General features: G+C 38.5%; 1 protein-coding gene across 1 annotated transcript in view; it reads left to right on the top strand.

The window, feature by feature from the left end:
- PELI2 (pellino E3 ubiquitin protein ligase family member 2) overlaps positions 1-23,317 on the top strand; it is a 186,260-nt gene that overhangs the window by 156,199 nt on the left and 6,744 nt on the right. Inside the window, exons 3-5 of the mRNA XM_032179652.2 lie at positions 8,212-8,313; positions 16,944-17,141; positions 18,778-18,966. Coding sequence (XP_032035543.1) covers positions 8,212-8,313; positions 16,944-17,141; positions 18,778-18,966 — 489 coding nt within the window. The remainder of the gene's footprint in view (positions 1-8,211; positions 8,314-16,943; positions 17,142-18,777; positions 18,967-23,317) is intronic.

Here is a 23,317-nt window from a genome sequence, read left to right as displayed (position 1 = left end):
CAGTGTATAGTTGTTTTTCCAGTTTCATTTGGCCCTTTCTGTAGTAGTCATTTTGTATAGTTATTTAGATTTTATGATGGACTGAAATATTAAATTACCAATTAGATTTAACAGTTAAAGTGGCTGAAAATAAACTTGCCTAAAACACACATCGTTATCGGCAGGGGAGCCGATACTTAGTCTATGATGCCATATTAAATAGTGCCATGTTGTGGCCATCATTCAGAAGGCTGTTGAGAACACAAGCGTACATTATGTTTCTTGGTAGAACCTAGAAGACAGAGGTCACTAGCTGTCCCAGTAAAGCGTTCAGGATGTTTCCTAGCCCTGCTCCCATCGGGCAGGCTGTTAGAGAACCTCTGACTTCTTCACAGAGAACAGATCGCGTGAGCACAGGCAGAGTGAGGAGATGCGTGCTCAGCCCAGAGCACATCCAGCCCCAGGGACTCTTTCTTCCCAGGCATTTTGCGGGGACCTGAAAGGCAAGTGCAGTGAGCAGCCTCAGAGAAGAGCACCACATTCAGATATGTGGTGCAGAGCTCTTCAGAGCAGCTTGGTATCTAGAAAAGGTTGCTTCAGCATATAAGCCACACCAGGTCTCTGGCCCTCTGTTTTTGAGAGGCAGAAACAACCCTAATTATATCTACATACAAAGAAGACTATGCAGAGCGTGCTCATTTCAAAAACATTCATTTGATTTAGCCAGACTATTGTGTGGCCCAGGAACAATAACTGCAGTTCTATAATAGTTAACTTCCGGGATGTCTAGACAAGAGGGATATTAAACTCCTGAGTCATTTGGTACTAAGAAAGACTTCATAATAGAAAAATTAGGTGTCCTTTGAAGAAAAAGAATTTCATTTTATTTGAAATGCAGATGCGAGCATGCACATGTATGTGTGTGCATGCATACACACACGCATGCACACTGCATTCCCTTAAATGAGGCAGACTCTAGTAAGGCATACCTCTTGGTATACAAAGGCAGACCTAGTAAGGCATACCTCTTTGGTATACATCATACATGTAGTTTGCAAAGTGGCTTCATAGTTTCTAACGTACGTGGTGATTTTCTTCTTCTGCCTTCCTAATGTCCCCTGTATTCTTGCTCTAAATGTATTAAGGACTACAAAAATGTCCATGTGACACACTTGGTGGCCTTTGTCTTCTCTGGCAATACTTTGAATGATTCACAGATACTTTTGGTAGTCTATAATCATTTTAAATATTAATACAAAATTTTCTTCACATCTCAGTCTTCTAACCAGAGATTATCACAATAAAAATGCATATTTGCTTTAAACACAAACAATCTCTTAACATACATTCAGGAGCACGTAACACTTCCATTAGAAACATAGACCCTGCTCTGTGTAGGGACACTGCTGCCTGCCATGGTAGACACACCTATCCCATGCTCTTGGGTGTAGGTAAGACATACACACAGATAATCATAGTGTCTTGGGTGATGAGTCACATAAGATTTTTTAAAAAGTGCTCTGGTACCAGTAGGCCTTGTAAGCTGATAGTTTCAGTTGTCTTTTGTTGTGTAGAAAACTACCACAGAATGTAGTGACTTCACAAAAACCATTCTGTTTTATTCATTATTTTGTGGGTCAGGAATCTGGGAAGGGTGCTGCTGAGTAGTCAGTCACTGGTCCGCATCTGGGGCAGCTGGAGCTGGAGGATCCACTCTCACAGAGGCATCTCCATGCATACGTCTGCATCTTGGTGCTTCCAGGCCTCCCTCTCCCCATGTGGCATTTCATTCTCCAGGCCCTCTCCCTGGGGCTTTGGCTTCTTGGAGCCTAATGGCATGTATGTAGTCAGGCTTCTTGCCCACAGCTGGGAACCCCCAGAGCGGCAATGGAAGCTGCAAGCCTTCCCTGACCTAGTATCAGAAGTCCCATGTGTCACATCCACGGCATTCTCTTGGTCATTGAGCAAGCTACTGAAGCCAGCCCAGATGCCAGATGATATATGAAGATTGCACAAAAGCATCTTCAGGGCAGAAAGTTAAGGGCTGCAAAAAAGCTGATTATAAAATTCCTTTGAGGAATAAATCAGTTTTGTAGCTACTGGTTGCCCAACAACTACTTTGTATTTGAGGAAAAAAAGTGAAATGTTACACATTGTTTTGTATTTGATTTTTGTCTTAATACAGTGAAATCAGCCCGGCTTTGACTCCCTATTGGATTAATTGTGATGGTAATAATGCTAACTGTATGTGAACAACAGTGGCAAGAGAGGGCTCAGGGGTGACATGAAGCTTTTAAGTGTGAGTGACTGTTGTGCTATGACTGAAATAGGAAACCCAGAAGGAGAAAATGTTTGAACCAAACCATATAATGATGCTGTACACTGCAAGTGACAAAATGCCTAACCAAAAGCAGCCTAAAGCCCTGATTTTTATTCCAGAGGTCTGGGGACAGGTAGTTCCACGTTTTATTTGGCATCTCAAAGATGTCAGGGCTCTGAGCCAACTTCTGTGAGAGTCTTTTGACTTTCCTCTCCGCGTTGCAAGGTGGTCTACTTCAGCTCCAAACACCATGTCATATTTTAGTGACAGAGAAGGGAAGGAATCTCTCTCAGTGTCTCTCCTCCCCAGGAGCTCCACACCAGATCTCTCCTAAGTCCCACTGGCCAAGAGTGGATACATTTCCATGCGCTAGCCTCAGAGGAGAGTGGGAGAGCTAGCATTGATGTCGTCAGGCTTTTTCGCAGGAAGCCAGCTCAGCCAGCAGGGAGCAGGACATTAGGTAGGCAACCAACGGTGTCTGCCACAGTGATAAATCCCATTTTCTCTCTCCACACAGTTGATAAAGGCTCACTTAGCAGCCTTATAGAGCTTGAATTAAATGGGCTAAATCATAACTATACTAAATTAATATTTTCTGGATACGTGTTAGTTTCTCTATTGGCTTTCACTTTGTGGTTGAGAGCTATCACTGCTTCTTAACAAATAAAATATTTAATTATTTCCCTCATACTTTAAAATTTGGATGAAAATTCTTTGGCTGCCATTAAGTCATGTTACCCATTGTTTATCCTGCAAGATTGCCTTCTGTTATAATTACATATTGTATAAGTGCCTTTACGTGTGTATATGGGTTTATAAGAGGAAGAAAATTCTCTAGACATATGAACCATATTTGTTTTAGAGTCTAGAGACCCACAGAACTCCCCGATATTAGTTTTGAGGTGTAAGTTGAAACAGGACAGCCAGTTCTAACTGTTCTCATCCCTGAATGGCAAAGGCTGGCAGAACTGAGCCTGTGACACAAGCAGCATAGCAGTTAAGAAAATACATATCCTCAGCTGAGAAGAAAATACCTTGACTCACATCTGGTCTGGGCATCTGGGATTGCAAAGTAAGGCTTAATTTCTTCAGCTGGATAAAGCTGCAATTCTTTCATCTGTTTATCTGTAATTGCCCAGTTATATTTTAACCTGATAACATACTGTAATCAAGTGGTTTTTATAGACTCAAAACATTTGAGCTGAGAGTGTCACTACTGGTACCTTTGCTAGTGAGAAGTAGGGAAGGTGAGGGGAAGACCTGAAGAAAGAAACTCTAAATCTCATCTTGTATCTGTAGCAGTTCGTTCGTTCATTCATTCATTCATTCATTCATTCATTCATTTGACATTCATTGAATGCCTGTCACACTCTTGATGCTAGGGGTGGAAAAATAAATAAGACTGAACGTGCATTCGAGGCACATGCAGTGTTATGAGAACAGAGTCGGCGACCTGCCTTCTCATCACAGCTGCCCAATAGAGAAGTGAATATAGGAAATCATTATTGTCTGCACCAGCAGTCCTCAACCATTTTGGCACCAGGGACCAGTTTTGTGAAAAACAATTTCTCCACGGTCCTGGGGGGCACATGGTTTTGGGATGATTCAAGCACGTTACATTTGTTGTGTGCTGTATTTCTATTATTATTACATTGTAATATATAATTAAATAATTATACAACTCACCATAATGTAGAATCAGTGGGAGCCCTGAGTTTGTTTTCCAGCAACTAGACAGTCCTATCTGGGGATGATGGGAGACAGTAACCGATATCATCAGGCATTAGATTCTCATAAGGAGTGCACAATCTAGATCCCTCACGTGTGCAGTTCACAATAGGGTTCACACTCCTATGAGAACCTAATGCCGCTGCTGATCTAACAGGGGGAGCTCAGGTGGCAATGATAGCAATGGGGAACAGCTGTAAATACAGATGGAACTTGGCTTGCTCGCCCGCCTCTCACCTCCTGCTGTGTGCCCTGGTTCCTAACAGGCCACAGACTGATAGCAGCCTGTGGCCCAGGGGTTGGGGACCCCTGGTGTACACAGCAAGCTGCTTGAGCTGATTTTCTTTATGATGTTAAAGAGCTTTCTAAATTTGTGTTGATGTAGTAAGGTCACAGCATTATGTTACAGTAATTGTGTTTGAACTAAGTTATAGTGAATGCCAAGAAAAGGCCCTACCTGCTCTCCTTTCTGAAATTTTGGAAATAAATTCCAAAAACAATTTAGGGCCTTGGAGAAACTTTTATTTCCAAAATACTGGAAATGATTGGCTCAAGTCAGTGAATCTGTCATTTACTAGAAACTCTATTTCTGAAAGTCATATTTTAAATGTTAAAAAATATTGTTGAACAATTGATACTTCTAACAAAAAGTTCAATGCCGTATGTACTTGCAGACTTTTCCATAAGACATGACCCAAGAAGGAAAGTGAAAATTGATCTCAGGCTTAAACTCTTCTTTAACTTCCCCCAACCACCTAAATCTGACTCTATTTTAGACTTTAATACATGGAAACAAGGTCATGTGAGCCCTAATTCATGTAATTGAAGGAAGTCCACACTTCCCCATTTATTGACGATGATCCTGATGGTGGCCTTAGGTGCCCTGGTTTTTACTGCCACCAAATCCCAGTCCTGGCTTCAGTCTCATCTTTTCAGGCCAGCCCAGCCAACGTTTCTGCTTTCCATAAGTGCAGCCTGTTGGACCCCAGGGCACCAGTACTCCAGGCCTTTGTAGGGGCAGGACACTTCTCCTGGCTTAGCATTACCAGAGGGAAATCCTTGCCAGAACTGGAAGTGACTTCAAGATGACTATCATGCTAGTTCCGAAGTAACTCAGCCACCCATGCTGCAGGGTGTGCCTCACCTGCTGCCCTAGAGCCACTCCCCACCTTCATAGGATTTGTTTCTGCCTGCAGTCTGTTTTCCCACTTTCCTACCTTCCCCAAATTCCAAGGCCTCTAAATCACAGCCCTTGGCTAGTACTTTTTTAATCTAAAAGACACAGAAAAGGCGTTTTCCTAACCTAAAAGCACTCCCCTTTCCTAACCCTGGCCATTTGCCTTAAGCAACGTGCAAAAATGGCAGAAGTCTGATATCATAAATTTTCTTTAAATGGGCTCAACATTCAAGGCATCCTACATCAGTGTTTTCTTTCCGTTTTGGGGGCTTGGGTAAGACTCCCCTTTGCTGTGGGCAGTTTCCAGGCAATGTGATGCTTTCGCTATAAATACCCTTTTTCATGTACTACATAGTTTTATAGTTTGGGTCACAAGAATATTTTTATAATGAAACACCTTACAATAATTTGTGTCCAGTAGCAACTTGCAGCCTATAAAATGGCTGTTTCTGGTGTTTTCTAAAGTGGCAAGGAAGTGTCTCTAGGGCAGAAATTTCCAAACCCCAAGGTAGTGGGCTGTGGCCTGTTTGGAACTGGGCCGCACAGCAGGAGGTGAGCAGCAGGTGAACAAGGGAAGCTTCTTCTGTATTTACAGCCGCTCCCCATTGCTTGCATTATGGGTTGAACTCCGCCTCCTGTCAGATCAGCGGTGGCATTAGATTCTCATAGGAGCACGAACCCTATTGTGAACTATGTGTGCAAGGGATCTAGGTTGCGTGTTCCTTATGAGAATCTAATGCCTGATGATCTGTCAGTATCTCCATCACCTTCAGATGGAACCATCTAGTTGCAGGAAAACAAGCTCAGGGCTCCCACTGATTCTACATTATGGTGAGTTGTATAATTATTTAATTACATATTACAATGTAATAATAATAGAAATAAAGTATACAATAAATGTAATGTGCTTGAATCATCCCCAAACCAGCCCCCCCATCCAGTCCATGGAAAGATTATCTTCCACAAAACCAGTCCCTGGTGCAAAAAGGTTGGTGACCACTACTCTAGAGCACCCTGTCCATGGCTGTGCTAGGCCTCAGGTGACCAGAGCGAGTCTTGATGAGACAATGACTTCCCAGCGAATTTGGGAGAAATACTTAAATGTTAAAACTAGCAAATGTGTTAGGGAATAAAAAACAAAATTTATAATTTAAGGTAAGCTGTTTTAAGCTTGAGAAACTCCATTTGAGGGCTGTTCCCCAGACATCTCCAGGTTCAGGTAACCCTTCCAATTCAGGCAAATGGAGTGGAAGTTTGAGAAACACCATACTTAAGCAGGTGCCATTGTACAAAAATGTATAACCTTTAAAAGTATTTCCCATTATTGCACTTGTTAACTCCTTGTTTTGCAGATCATTTGTACACTATAGACATTTTATGCAATATGTATATGCTATGAAAGTTGTGTTGATATATTTGTAAATTGAATCCATTTAAAATGCAATAGATACTTTATGGGAAACCCTGAAATAAATTATTTTATAATCACCTCCTGATTGTTAGTTTTATAAGTTTGAGTTTAATAAATTATTTTTCTTAAAGTAGGTTTTTTCACTGACTTAAGATAAACATCTACCTTTTACAAATTGTTTTTCAGTTTTATTGAGGTATAATTGACAAATAAAAATTGTATATATTCAAGGTGTACAACGTGATGATTTGATATATATACACATTGTGAAATGATTACCACAAAAGTTAATTAACACAAAGATTACATCCATTTAAATTGAAAATAGTTCTTTATAAATTTGGCTTTCAAAAACAGTCACTGTCAGTGAATTTATCTGACTCAGATCAATGAAAATTCAAGACGATGTTTGCTAGTAGTGTTGAGTACTTTAAGAAGTATTTTTTTAGATTCCTGACCATGTTAAAGAAGTATTATCTTAATGAAGCACATAAAATAAAACATCAGCTCAATCATGAAATTCCTCAGGGGCAGATTATTAAATAACCATGAGATTAACCAGGCTAACTTCAAAGTTGATTTGGAATGTTTTACTGTTTATTACTGTAAGGAATTACATTAGTCAAATATAAATGTTTAGTACATTTTCATTAACATGCTGTGTGTGTCTGGTTTCTTCTAGATGCTTTCTTGGTCTTCATAGAGTGTCATCATTCAATAAATGTGTAATAGAAAGCTTATTAAAATTTTGTTATACTTAATGTAAAAGATTAAAAACTGAAGATAAGTTAGATTAAAGTAGAATGAATAGAGTATAATTGACATAATTTGGGGTCCACTTTATATCGATTTATTTGTTAATTTAGGAACATTAAAAGTATGTGACCACAACTTTTTGTTCAAACATATCACTATGGACAAAATAAGAATGATATCGTATTATTCCTAGGCTATTTGAAAAAGAATATTAGCTTTTTCTAGCCTAAAATTTGAAAAAAATAAAATTGCTAGTTACCTTATTTGTTAATAAAGTAAATATCTGAGATAACTAGTTGCTTATACAAGATTTAAGTGAGATGTAGAACAGAATACAAATATGGTTATCATTGGCTAGGATGGTGTATTATTATATTGAAATTTTAATTAGAACATTGACAGATTTTCCAGTGATTCTTTTATTATGCTGATAATCTCTGTCACCAGGAAAAATAATAATATGTGACTTATCTGTTGTGTGAAATCTTAAAATTTGAAATAAATGACTATATTAGTCTAAAAATTCTATTCCTGAGTTTAGGTAATATGGAGAAAGTGTGTGTTTTTCTAAGAATGTGATTGAATCAAGTCTTGCAAACTAGTAAATAAACTTTAAGTAAAATATTGTTCACTTTAAGACAGAATATTTGATAAAACCAGAATTGTGACTCTTGGCTTGTCTGTGATTGAGGGAATAGAACATAGGGAAAAACCCTGACTGTGTGGAAAATGCTGGCTTGTGCTGGGCTTTGCTGGTAGAGTGGTGGCTCATAACTACAGGCAGAATTGATAAGTTGTTGAAATGTAATTTTAATGGATTTTTTTAAATTTTATTTTTAGGCTATCAGCTGCAAAGGTCAACACAGTATATCCTACACTTTGTCAAGGAATCAGACTGTGGTGGTGGAGTACACACATGATAAAGATACGGATATGTTTCAGGTAATATTTTTCTTTTTTAATAGAAATTTTAGCACATTTTCCTTTAATTCTGTATTTTTTATATGTAATCAGATCTTCCAGCCCAGTGTCCAGGGGGAAAGAGTTGAAGATAATATAAAAATTATTCCTGTTTGGTTGTTGAAAGACTAAGAAAAAAACTTAATTCTTTAATTGTAAAAGGAAATTATAAAGGCTACATTCTCAGACCTCAGTGCAATAAAAATAGACATTAATAGCAAGAATAAAATTTTTAAAAGCTAACCACTTTTAAAAGCCAACATTTTCAGAATACTTTCTAAATAACATTTGAATGAAAGGGACATCCAAACTACATTTATAGGTCTTTTCAGAAATAACTGTGGGAATATCATGTAGCAAAACTGACAAGACGAGGCCAACATCTTACTCGGAAGAAAATGCCTTAAGTGCTTTCATTATTAGGAGGGAAAGAGAGAGAAAGAAGGAAAATCAAGGGACTAAACATTCATCTCAAAAGTTCTTTTTTGACAAAGGACAGAAATTAAGAAAGTACAGGATGGGTTTGGGCATAGTTTTAGTGGTATATAATATAAAGTCTAGAAGTACATCAAAAGAAAACAGAAGGAAGGAAAAAAACATTCGTCAGTTAATGAATTTAAAAAGAAGAGAATTAATGAATATATTCCAGATTTAGTACTTTAAAACAACAAACAATTAAAATTTAGACTAATAACAGAAAAAAGCAAGCATAAGTTGAAATTGATGAGGCTTTGCATTTCCATATGGAGAGTTAAATTATTACATAAATGATGTCAAAACAAACATCAAAAGAGTATGATAGATACACACATCATACTCTGCTAAAGTAAATTGTAGAGAATAAACATTTAAATATAAAACTGAAGGAACAAAAAGTTCTAGAAAAAAACTTAGGAGAATTCATATTCTTGGAATAGGGAAGGATCAATAGTAAATGAATAAATAGATTTTACCCTACACATTTTCACTTCTTTTTAAACGTCACAAAAATTAGACGTCAAACTAGAGACAATTAGGGCAACAAATCAAGTAGACAAAGGATTGATACCTACTATACAGTAATCACTTTCCCATGCTTTCAAAAATGGACAAAGAACAAAACATATAATTCTCAGAAGAAGAAATATAAATGGCCAATAAATATATAAAATAATTTTTAAAATACCAAATGAATGAATAATAAAATACTCTTTATTACCTATTAATTGGAAAATATTAAATAATACAGCACTGTAAAGCCTTGTATGGAATTGGTCCCCCCGGTGGGACTGTGAATTGGTGCAACATTTCTATAGGGCAACATTGCAGTACCACCATGAATTTCAGCACTGAGACCAATTGAGCCAGTAATTCTAACTTCGGTCATTTTTATACATAAATAATTAAGGAATATGAACAAAGATTTAACCAAAAAGTTGTTCATTGTAGTGTTGTATATACTAGTAAAAAACTAAAAATAAACCTACACTTCCAGGAGTAGGTAAGAATGATTACAGTATGGTGCATTTAAATGCAAAATACATTGCATCCATTACATGATTATTAAATGGGAAATACAATAAAATAAGTGAAAAAAGGCATATGTCCACTTCATACTTTATTTTTATATGCACACACATAAACATAGGTATGGAAGAGAGATGGGACTAGGAAGAAATGCCCCAGCTCTTTTTCCATTTTCTATAACATTGTGAAGTACAGGCCTAATCTGGATCACCTAATTCAGTACTTTTGCTTGAGAAAGAAAGAACATTTTATGTGGTTTTTAAATGTATTTGTAGTAGTCCTGAACTTCAGCACCTCAGACTGATAAGAAGAGCCAAAGGCAAATTACAAATGGGGAAAATATTTACAATTTGTATCACAAAAGGCTAATGTCACAAATATATATATATATATACTCCTGGAAATCTCTTTTTAAAAGACCTGCAATCAGATAGACAAATGAGCAAAGGATTTGTCAGACAGTTCACCAAAAAAGGAAACTAAGTAGCTCTTAAAAACAAGAAAATAGGTTCAACCTCATTTACAAAAAGAAAAATGTGAATTAAAACCACATAGAGATACCACTTTTCACTTGTCAGATTGGCAGAAATCCAGAAGGTTTTGTCAAAGATGTGGGGAAAACAGACACTGTCCTACATTCTATAAATTGGTATAGCATTTATGGGGTAGCAATTTGAAAATACCTATGAAAAATAAAAATGTTTACATAGTTTGACTCAGCTCTTCTCTTTGTAAAGCTCTTCTTTCTAGACACTTACCCCAGAGGTATCCTTACTTACATGCAAAATGCCATTTGTACAGAGTTATTGCTCAAAGCATTGCTTAATAGGAAAAGTCTGGAAACAACCTAAATGTTCTTCAGTAGTGGACCAGTTCAGTAAATTTGGGTACAGCTATACAATGGAGCCCTCCAAGGGTATAAAACAGAACAAAGAAAAGCTGTATGTATAGCCACAGAAAGAGCTCCAAACATATTAAATAAGTTAAATATTAATATTATTGAATATATTGAGTCACATTGGTAATATATATTTAATTAATTTAAAATATTACTAAATAAAATGTTATTGAATAATATTAAATATTACATTATTAAATATTAGTTTAATATTGCAAAATGGTTTAAATAATGCTTATATGCATTAAAAAATCTCCAAAATGATTAACAAGACATGAATGTAGCAGTTGCCTTTGTGGGGAAGGGGACTGAGCAGTTGGTATACAGGGAGATATTTTATACTTTTCAATTTTTGGAACTATGTGTATGTATTAGATACTAAAAAAACTAAATAATCTTAGATAAAATATATAGTCATATTTATAAACATAGTTATTAAAGTGCCAGTTTGAACTCAAAAATAAGATTTATCATGTTTGGGCAAAATACTAACTGTGGTTTTACTCTCCATGCCGTTCTATTATATAATCTTATAAATGTCTTCTTATTCTGTTAAGGAAAATATCTTCCTACATAAGTATATGCATGTTCTTCCCTGTTGATATTTTTATGGAACTTTATTATTATATCTTTTTAATACTCATTAAAATTATTTTCAATTTATAAGTTTTTTTACTACTTATAGTAACAGTGAAGATTTTAAAGATTTTTTTTACAGAGAGAGAATTCTTAATACTAAAAAGTGAATAAAGCCTATTTCACAATTGTCAGTGATACTTTTTTACCACTTAAATTCAAAAACTACTGTGATGGTACCTGTTATAGGTAAGTCAGGTACTCTCAAAGTGTGAGACATTAAATTCCTTTAAGAAGAATCTTGTTTCTTTGGAATTTTTCAGTTTCATAGATATTTTTTAGTGACATAAGTGTCACATAATGTATTCCGCACTGTTGAACAGTCACATTCGACTCACATGCTCACTTTCTTCCCTCTCATCTCTGCAGAATGAAAGATTTAGTTGGACTTTTTCAGCTTCCTGTTACTAACCTCTAAGTACTTTATGCATACTTCCTATTTTGTCATACAGAATATCAAAAGACTCAAGATTTAGTAAAATTCATAATTTTTAAGTGCAAATTCACAGCAATGAAAAATACAATGACTGTGAATACAGCTTGGTGCCACTGCTTTCAATCATGCCAAAGCACCAGCAGCTTTACCCACCATTGTTCTAGCACCATCAGTGTAGAGACCAGCACAGTGGAAAAGGCAGTTGACATCTTTGTATTATTGTGAGGGTAATTTTGGCCTCATGTACCTAGACCCCATGGCAGGGTCTCAGGGACCCTCCGGGGTTCATGAACCACATTCTGAGAATACCAATTTGTACCAACCTCTTAATTTCATAGCTGAGAAATCTGGGTCTTTGAAAGGAAAGGTAATGTAAACTAAGGCCAGAAGAGGCATTAGGGGCAGAGCTAAGATTTAGGTCACTGAGCTCTTCATTCTCTGAATAGTACCAGCTCAGCCTCTTTAAATAAAGCATGGTAAGCCAAGCAAGAATTCACATGTTTCTTAAGGAAATATAACACATTACATTCACAGACTAACTGGACCTGTTAGAAGGATCTGTGGCAGATCATTTTAAGCAGAGAACTAAGTAACTCTCATAAGACCTTGAAAAGATTGGCTTGTTTCCATTTTTTCCTCCTTTTAGCAAGTTTATATTTCCAAAGCCTACTACTGACAAAAATCACCAAGCAAAAAGCGCTACAGCACTTATAGTTCTCAAGTGTGGACCTCCGTGTGGAGAGTTTGTTCGTTTTAGTCATTCCCATTAAAATGATTTCTAGGGTTAATTGAGTATTTAAAGGCAGAATATCAGAAAGAACCAAGAAAGGGCTTTATGCTGCATTTCCCACTGTGGAGTCAGTTAGTAGACTCAGAACTCAGAAATATTGCCTGAGGAGAAAAATCAAAGCTAGATCTGAATTTAAGGTATGAGAAAGTGTTAGTTAATATAATCAGAGTAAGATCTTGCTCATTATTTTCTGGACTAGGGGTAAATAAGGAAAGAAAGAAAAGTCTAACAAGAAAGTGAAACATAAAAGAGAAAATAGTTCATGGAAAGAATTAGAGGGGTGCATTGTCTTTACAATGTCGCTAGAGTAAAGTGCAGTGCCAAGTGCCTTCTGACCTTAGGGGCCAGGAGACTGACTGGGTCCTGCAGCCAGTGTTCAGGAGTCCTTTCTGTCAGATTTCACAGTTTCACAGGCTTCGAATGTGGTGCTACAAGGCCTAACATTTTTGGGTTTTGGTTTTTTTGTTTTGTTTGGTTTGGTTTGGTTTTCAGTTTAGTTGATTTACTGTAGTTTTAGATGATAACATTTAATTAGTATCTATTAAGTTAAGAGGAAAATGTTAAAGAATATCTACATTTTCTAGTAGGTATTTCTACAACCATTGTACATGAGCATGCTTGTGCAGGTATGTGTGTATCTCATAGGATTCAGCCTCCCTGTCATAATCTTCCAATTATTAGTTTCATCTCTTGACCATCTGCTGTGTCAGAACCTCTTTTGGTGACTGGGGGGAGATAACTAAGGCTGTCCTCTCAAGGAGCCTCCGCCATCTGGAGGAGGCAGACCACAAATAAGCAAACCCTCTGGGCAGAGGAAACAGTGAGTGCAAAGGCTCCAAGTCAAGATCACAGTGGAGAAGGTCAGCAGTGAACTCAGATGGACTTGGAAGGGCAGGTAGAGGCTGAGAGAGGTAGGACCTTCAGGCCAGGTTGAGTTTGAGATTTATTCTAGGAATTTTGGGAAGCTGTTGGAGGATTTTAAGGAGGAGAGAGGTATAATCTGATTTATGTTTTTGTACGATTTCTCAAACTACTGTATGGAAAAGAATCTAGGTGGCAAGTATGAAAACAGGGAGACCAGTTTGGAGGATAAGGTGATAGAACCCAAGTAAGAGATAATGGTAACCAGAACCAAAATGGGAAAAGTAGAAGGATTGAGGGTGTGTTTGGAGGTACAGCTGACAGTGTTTACACAGGGCTGATGTGGGCATGGAGGAAACTGAAGAATTGGGTTATTCTTGGGTTTTGACTTTTAGCTTGAGCAAATTGGAAGTCAGTCGGTCATTGATACAGAGAAGCCCCAGGGTGAAGGGGGATCCAAGTTCTGTTTGGCATATATTACATCTGAGATATTTATCAAACATACAAGTGGAGATTGGGTGTGCCGGTCTGAAGCCCAGGGGAGAGATCAAGACTTTCAGCTGATAGGTGGGATTTGGTGATACTATCTAGGGAGAGAACAGAAAGAAAGGGGAAGGGGGGACTATTTACCAACTGGCCTGAAAGTTTCATTATTTTAGTACCAGGTAGAGATGGACCGGGATATGCTGGCTCAGAATAAGCCCTGGATTTAGCAATATATTGATTTTTGGAATCTTAGCATGAGTGGTTTCAGTAGAGTTGTGGGGAAGGAAGCTCAGTTGGAGTGGGTTGAGGAAGAAGGAAGCTAAAGATATGGGTGAGGAAATGGAGGAGATAACTAATAACTAATAAGAAGTCTTGCTGTTAAATGAATCAGAGAAACAGGGCTGGAGGCCGGGGGTTGCTTACAGGTGAAGGAAAGCGTTTTTAAAGGTGGGAGACCAGTCCAGAGCAGGGCTACTCAAACTGCACTCCCTCTGCCCAAGAGTGAAATGTTTGTTAAAATACAGAGTGAGATGAGCATACAAGTTGAGAGGAAACCTTTATGACAGTTTGGCGTTGCGGAAACATCCAAGCAGATGATCATTTTTCAAGTACTCATTTTTATTGTATGTTTAAAAGGCATCAGTGATGGGTTAAAATTTAAAACAACAACAGCAACAATACTGGTCCTTTAACCACAGAGTTTGAGAAGCTCCAGAATGTGTGTGAAAGCTGATGGCATGATCCAGTATAAAAGGAGAAATTGGTGACTCAGGAAAGAGAGGAGATAATATTAGGAGCAAAATCCTTGGGAAAGGGAGAATATTGGAATACCAAGTGTCAATGGAAAGATTGCTTTTAGATGGGAGCAACATTATTTCATCCTTATCCCAGGAGGGAAGTCAGAAAATAAAGTGATTGATGCAGGGAGATGGGTAGGAATTGGTTGAGGGAGGTGAGAAAAAGGGGAGGCCCTTCTAGATGCTTTGATACCATCTTACCTGTCCTGCCTTCAGCTGAGATCCAGGCAAACTCAAACTTTTCTTATATATGTAAAACTTAACATACTGAATGGAGCAAAGTTCTCACTGTAGCTGGTTATATGACTACCAGCACTCTGTGAATATCACATGAAATTCAGAAGCACCCTCGCTTGCGTGCTATATGAATATCAGATGAAATTCAAAAGCATCTTGGCTTGTGTGCATGACTGCCTTTAAAATAATGTAGAGTTGATCCAGTAGTCAAAAGAAAGGACAGGCTGCAAGTTTTCCACATTGAGTGATTTTTCAGCAGGAATCTGACTTAGTTTTGGTTTTTTTGTTGTTGTTGTTTTGTTTCCCTGGAAAAAGCAACATGAGGCTTGTGTCATAAAGTATAAAATTTTACCAGCCCTCTAGAGGTTAGATTTAAATGGAAGCGAACTGATAAATCATATGTATGACCAGTCAAGTGTCGTTACTTAAAATCCTTGGTCCTAGCAGTCTGTTCCAGTTAGAATAAAATTTCCTGTTTCTACAGTCAATTTCAATTACTTCAAGACATTAATTTAATACATTTGGATGAACTCAGAATGTGGCCCTTCTAGAAAAGAGTAATTTCTGTACACAAGAAGGAACAGTTATAAAACATTCAAACCAGCAGAGTGGTTTTGGCTTTGAACTTATAACAGAGCTTGAAAAGTCATTGCTCTCTTCCATGGAGATGGACAAATCTTGTGACAGTGACTGTCACTGTGAGGCTCCAGGTTTGGTGAGATGACTGGGAAATTCTAGAATTTATCACATTTTACTCCTAAACTTCACTGGAATAGAGGCTCAGGACGGGTTTGCACCTAAGTCTGAAGTTGGCTTTGTTTTCACCTTTATACTTTTCTCTATTTGTTAAATATTTTGCAATAAGTCTTCATTACTTTTCTAATTTTCTTTTTAAAAAATGTTTAGCAAAATTAAAGCAGTCTGAATCAGTAGAGTTTCCAAGTTACCCAGTTTTTAAATGAATCTAGCAGAGAGGAGATTTTGCAACTTTAGAAGGATGAATTATATGATTTTATAATACTTCTAATTTAGATTTTACATTGCATTTTTTAACAAGTTATGTGTTTTCTAAACCTGAAATGCATATATCTAGGCAATATGCATCTGTTCAAATTGTCAAGTTTCAATGAAACCAGCAGTTTAGTTCATTCCAGGCACATTTCATTAGGACAAGAAATTAAGGGTTATAAAAAACAAAAGAAAATAGATGTCTGTGGTCTGTTGGTTTTAGAGAGATAGTCTGTGCATGAGAATGTATATATGAGATTTACAAAAGAAATGTAATATTGTTCCAGGAAGCAAGCTGAGCTAAGTGATACAAGATTTTTTTTCTACTTTCTTCATTTGGATGAAAAATGTATTACATTGCCTAGTTTGTAGATAGAACTTTGAGACCAGAATAAAAATACCTTGGAAGTTGACTTTTGGGAGCTTTATGTGCATACATCTCAGGCCTCTGCATTCCTCCCATTGGCAACTTCAGAATCAGAGTTACAGTTGTTGGGACGGAACATTAATCCAAGAGATAAAATCTGATGAGTGGCCAAAGATCTACTCCTGTCCTCTTAATTGAGCTTTTTCTCAATACTTAAAATCTAATGAACTAGTGAGTGGCATAACGTGAGTTAAGCCAGATGAATAAGTTCTAGAGAGTTACTGTGCACCACTCTGCCTGTAGTCAACAATGACTGCATTATGTGCTCAAATATTTCAGAGGATACATCTCATATTGTGTTCTTACCACATACAATAAAATTAAAAATAGGTATCTCTAATATTTGGTTACCCTAATGGCTTCCCTAGTTAAATAGGCAAAGGAGCATGAATGAAAATCTTGCATTAAATTCTAACCCTCAGAGCAAAGATAGTGAATGTTAAAGGAATCCTGAATGCTTTTTCCATGTCAATAAAATACGGCACCCTGCTGTTTTCCAAGTGAATCACGAGTACATTTGATTTATTTAGGTGGGCAGATCAACAGAAAGCCCTATCGACTTCGTTGTCACAGACACGATTTCTGGCAGCCAGAACACGGACGAAGCCCAGATCACACAGAGCACCATATCCAGGTTCGCCTGCAGGATCGTGTGCGACAGGAATGAGCCTTACACAGCACGGATATTCGCCGCCGGATTTGACTCTTCCAAAAACATATTTCTTGGAGTAAGTACTGTCAAGAAGTACATGATTTCTAGAAAAACGCTTGTGATTATGATATGGAACATTTAATTGGAGCAAAAAAAATTGGCTTTGTATGTTGCCTCTAGTGAGATTTTGAGATTTTAGTTTTCAGGTGGCCAGTTTGAGAAACTTGTTATTAAAAATCTGAACATTAATAAGCATTACTTGTTATTCATTATATTTTTTATATTGTAATATTTATAGTAAGTACTTTTTTAAAGTATGCCTATAACATTGTCCATAATGTATTTATGGCAACTAAGAGGTTTATTTCAGAGAGAAAAATAAATGGGCCAAATTTAGATCATTATGGCTTAGAGGAAAATGTTAGTGATTCATTCATTCAAAAATGTTTTATGAGTGTTTGCTATGTTCCATACTGGGTGTGTTAGATATGGGATTACAGAGAACAACACAGACTTGAATCCCTGCCCTTATAGGGTTTCCTTGTAAATGAACCCCAGAAGTTTTAGTGAATATCCCGGTTTAATGTAGTTTCCTTTTGAATTAGGATATTTTTGCAGGAAAAAAAGTATCCACTCAAAATGGTCTAAAGTCAATGAAAATGTACTATTCCCACATAAGAAGTGCTGATGAAGGCCAGCTCCAGGGTTGGTGGTTCAGTGGTTCTGTGACATCCAGGGCACCGGGTTCTCTCTGTCTTGCCTTCTACCTCCCGTGGTGCACCAGCCTCTTCCTGGGAGGTCTTCTTGTGGGTGAGAGCTGGCTCCTGCACTTCCAGATGTCCCCTGCCAGGTGACAACTTCCAGCCAGAGAAGAGGGTGGCAGAAGCACTGTTTCTTCCTAGTCTCTTCTTAGAGCACAGACACCTTTCTCGGAAGCCTCCCAGAAGATATCATGTGTCATCAGTCAAAGCCCAGTCATGTGCTGTGCCCACCTGTAAACCAGCCATTGGGAAGAGGGCTGGGAGTGTCATGTTGGGTTAATCAGGATTCCCCACCACCCCCCACCCCCCGCCCCAGCCACATGAACAGTAGCTGAGCTCTGTCACCAAGAAAGCTGAAGGGAAGAGCTGTGGCACAAGCACCCAAGGGTGTCTGTCCTGTCGTCATGTCAAGCTACATGCGCCATCTACCTTTGAGAATTTAAACACTGCTTGTTATGAAAACATAATGACCCCGACTTGTTGCTTAACATTTTTGGAATTTTCTAGCTTTAATAAAAAGTCTTTCTTTATGACTATCCTTTCTTCTCTATCCTGACAGTGAGTACATAGAAAGTACTTTTAGATAACAGGATAAGAGCATGGCACAAGTATAACTGAAAAGAGAAAACACACCAGATTCCTGGAATCTCATGGGGTTGTGGGGAGGGTAAAAAGAATCTTAGAGGGAGAAGCCCAGGCACCCATTTTTTGCAAGTTCTTGAGAACTATAATATGTGTCCAGTGATAAGTGATTCATCCATTCAACACTTCTTTTATATTGTTGAAATGATTGCATATGTTATCCTTGTGATTATTAGCTTTAAATAGAAAATGAAAATTCATCACCTTCCTCCCCTCTGCCTCTACGCAGTGTGTTAAAGAAATTCCAGAATCCTTTTCATTTCAACATCATCTTAACCTACTTTTTCTGTTCTACCATGTGCTGTCCAGGAAAAGGCAGCAAAGTGGAAAAACCCTGACGGCCACATGGATGGTCTCACTACTAATGGCGTCCTGGTGATGCATCCACGAGGGGGCTTCACCGAGGAGTCCCAGCCCGGGGTCTGGCGCGAGATCTCTGTCTGTGGAGATGTGTACACCTTGCGAGAAACCAGGTCGGCCCAGCAACGAGGAAAGCTGGTGAGTGCGCTTCACTCTGCAAGCGTGAAGTACCAAACTACACAAGCCTAACTCAAAGGCTGTCATTTTCCTCTCCTGACATTCAGAACCTTTGTGCAGGTCCAAGCGCCATGTATATAACTCAGGAGAAGCAGAATTCCACAAGCCCCTGAAAGCAAGAGGGAAATGGCCTTATCTCCTTCAGTGTTTCAACTTTTCCCGTAGTGGGAGTAAATTGTGTTTTGCTCCTAACCACCTGGAAGAGCATTTTCATTTATTATATACCTCACCACAAAAATCTACTTAAATTCACTCTAAGGAGAATAAACTTATTTTTAGTGTAAAACTTTATTGATTTGGAAAACATTTGAGCAGTCCAAAAACAATTAGTAAAAATTATGAATTAAGGAATTATTTACTAGACTTTCTGGAACTAAAAAGTCAGCTGGTTTTCCCCTTGAATTCCTATATATTAAGGCCAAATTCTCTATACTGTCCACCAAAATCGTAGTTACAACTTTTTACTTGAAATGATTTATATACTGCATTGACCTGGCATGTTAATATTTTTCTATAAATATCACCACTTATCCCCGTGCCCTAAAGCAGTTTTTTTAAACCCATTTTTCCTTGGAGAATAATTATAATACCTTAAATGTAGAACTTTGGGTTTCTGATCTTGCCATAGCCATGTAGCACAGCCACTGATTTTTAGTAAGCTGTCCGTTCCTCTACTTTTGCTTAATTTGCTAGGTAGAAGCTAGAACGAGAGAGAACAAATGTGTTTTTCTAGAAGCTAGAAAAGAAGGAGTTCTTCAAAAATTCCCACAGAATAAAATGTATATGGAATAAAGGATTTGACCTAGCACTTGTCAGAGAGAAAGATCATCACCAAAAATGTCTAAGATGGAAAAAGAAGTTGGGGGCTGTTTCGCTAACCTCATTTGCTGTTCTCTACTGGGTGTTTGTGTTTAGGGAATGGTTATTTTTATTTCTATTTTACACCATTTTTCAGCTACAGGCATAGCTTATGCGTCTTACAGTGAATCATGGCTGAATAAATATGAGAAGCATTTTCTAAAGAAAAAAGTAAATTCAGTAAATTTTGTATAAATGTTTTCAAGGAATTGTAAACAAAGAAGGAAATGTGAACGCAGCTTTTATAAATAATCTTTTGTTTCTGATCACTGGATAGTTTTATACAAAACTGATCTAGATTGGCCAAACTGGTTATTCATCATTATAACAGCAAGAGTAAGAAGTCACTAATGGTTGCTGGGTGCAGGCTCTGCGTTAACATTTCCGACATCAGCTCACTTCATTTGCACAGCCAGCCCTCTTAAGGAAGTAGAGTCATCCCCATTTCATGGATGAGGAAGATGTGGCATGAAGTTAAAGATTGCCCAGTGTCACAGAGTTAGAAGGTGGTAGCCAGTGGGATTCAAACTCAGGTCTCCCTGATGGAGAGCCTGGATACCTAATACTACTCAGTACCATGTTGTGGGGAGCCAGGGATGGTTTACACCTGAACATTTGCCTCCCTGGGTGAGTATAAAGCATATGCTGGAGTCCCTGGGGAGCGCCTTTGTCCAGGAGGGCATATCACAGGATGAGTTTCTCGTCCACTCTGGTTATTGTGTAGCGACCCTTCTCAGGCTGCTACGTGTGCCGGAGAATTTTACAGTGCAACTAAAAAGAACAAACTCCAAAAATGGGTTGTATTAATGGGTTGTATTAAATATACAGGCTATTTTTGAAGTTAGTCCCTATAAGCAACACTTAGAACTATGTAAAATTGTGCTGTCCTATTTGATAGCATCCGATTAACCTGGCCAGTTACAAAGGCTTCTGTCAGCCTGATCTTGGGCTTATGGGACACTGAATGGATACATCCTTCCTGCAATCTCCTCTTGTTAACCTCTGGAGAACAGTTTTTGTCTGTCTTCGAGGAAAGCTTACTGACTCTTTGAGCTTCTGTTTCAATTCATGACTCATTGGTCCTGTACATGTTGCTGGTAGCATTTGATATAAATTATGTTTATCTGGAGATAAGATTTTGGGGACAGTCTCTGGCAGTACTTGTCATTTGCAGTCTAATACAGAAATATGAGAAATAAAGTGAGCTGCTAAAAGTCTAAAATATTTGTTAAAACAATCGTAGTCACATTGTGGAGCTAGTGCTGGTGGAAGATTATGTATTAATATCATACTTAGCATTTGATATGAATCAATATACTAATGTATGCATAACAAGAAATCACCATTGTTTTTCATTATTACAGCAAATGATGGAACCTCAGAACTGTGTACTAATCAACAAAATTAATTAAATGTGGGGGAAATGTCTTTAACTGCCTGAATAAATAGGTGAATGGAGTTTGAATTGTGCCCTACTTTTTTAGCTAGTTAATGATAACATATGGTAACATTTATAATATTACTCTAGGAGGCCCTTGAGTATTGAATTATATATGAAGTATTTTATTAAACTAAACTGGCTTTGTATAAAATTAACTAAATTCAGTTAAGTTGATTGCCTACCTAATTTTAGGTGAAATTATAAAAATAACCATAGAGTAACTATGTTCAGGCTCTAGCAGGTGTTTTACATTAATTTTCTTTCCAGTGTTGCTTAAAATAACCCGTGAAGTCAGTGTTGTTATTGTGTCCATCTACAGATGAGGAAACCTGGGCTTTAAAAGGTTGAGTCAGTTGCTAATAACAAGTGATAGATGGGGGGTTGAATTCACTACCCTGTGCTTAGATAGTTGCTATGTAGGGACCATTAGTTGCCATGGTAGAGGCCAAATATCTCTTGCTTCCACAATACTGTCAATTCCTGTGCCTGCTCATAGCTTTTCTTTTGTGGTAGAATTTAAAAAATAAAATCTGAATCCATGCCTGCTAATGATTGCTAAACCAGGCCACCAGGTTCAAGTCCTGGTTTCTGGTTTCACCACTTAGTTCCGTGGTCTTGAATCGATGACTTAACCTCTCTGTGCCTGGCTTCCACATCTCCTGAATTGGAATAATATTAATACATGTCTAATAGGACTGTTGTGAGAACTAAATAAATTCAGTAGCTGGAAAGGATTGGAACAGTGCTGGACACAGTAATGCCCCATAACTGGCTGATTGTGATTACTAAGCAGGGGTTGCAAACCGGAAATATGGCAGAAAACAGCAAGTCCATGTTCTGTCCTGGAATTGCGTGGTCTGGAGGAGGCCACAGCCTAGGCAGCAGATCAGCAGATACTGTGTGATGAGCACAGTCATGAGAAGGTACCGAAGGTACTTTCCCTCCGCAGGGCACCTACCCCAGATGTGGGAGTCAACGGTATGTGGAAAATAAAAAACCATACACCCCAGATTGATGATAAGACTTTGTTGTTTACCAAGAACTGCCCTGCAGGAGGAAAGGGGGGTTGTTCCACAGCCAGAGGCTAGGCCACCACCACATCTCAACTTCTTACCACATCAGGGTGATCCTTTAGACACAGTTTTATCCTGCAATGAGGCCTCCTCTGAGAATTGCCTGTGGTCAGCAAGGGCAGGAGCCTCACGACACCAGTTAGAGGAGAGGAGACCATGGGCTGCTCAGTATGGTGGTGGGGTGGGGAAGGAGCATCAGGAAACTTCAGGCTGTCCGAAAGGAGTCACAGTGTATGTCCTGTACAGTATTAAGATTTATCATTTGTTGGGACCTTAACTTTTTCTAAAAACTAATACTTGGGAAGGGTTGATTTCTTCATGACAAGGAAAATGTCCAGGGCAAAGTGACATCCAGGTGAGAACTGGATGACAAGTAGGAGTTTGCCAGCCCAGGGCTCAGCTGGAGCAGGGTGTACTGGAGTGGAGTATTCTGGGCAGAGGTTGCTCTTGCACCTGCCTGTGGGCAGTCCGAGGTAGCGCATTCATGGACTCCAGCTCCTTGCAGCTCATCGCAGGACAGTCCTGGTTTCCAGTTAGGAAGGGAAGAGCTACAGCAGGAGAAGTCGAGTGACTGCATTGGGAGTGACCTTTTAAGTGTGTTAAGAAGCTTGGGCTGTACCCCAAAGGCAGCAGAGAGCTGCCGAAGTCCTTTGGACCAAAGATTGACAAAATTTCTGGTGCTTCCCATACCTCTCTCTTTCCCTTATATGGTTCTTTTCCTCCACCCCAGCCCCTGGCTCTGTCCTCAGTCCTCTCTGCCCTCCGTGGGACCCTGCCTGGGCAGTGGCGTCCATTCCCACAGCTTCACCTAGGTGCCGATAACATCCCAGATATGTTTCTGCGAGCCTGATCTGTCTCCCACGCTGCATCACACGTGCCTTGTATGCATTACCACCACCAATACTCTGCACACCCTCACATTCAGCACACCCAAAACTGA

The sequence above is a fragment of the Hylobates moloch genome, unplaced genomic scaffold (assembly GCF_009828535.3).
Source record: "Hylobates moloch isolate HMO894 unplaced genomic scaffold, HMol_V3 SCAFFOLD_16, whole genome shotgun sequence".
Taxonomy (NCBI): Eukaryota; Metazoa; Chordata; class Mammalia; order Primates; family Hylobatidae; genus Hylobates; species Hylobates moloch.
This window is presented reverse-complemented; position numbering and strand designations above follow the sequence as displayed.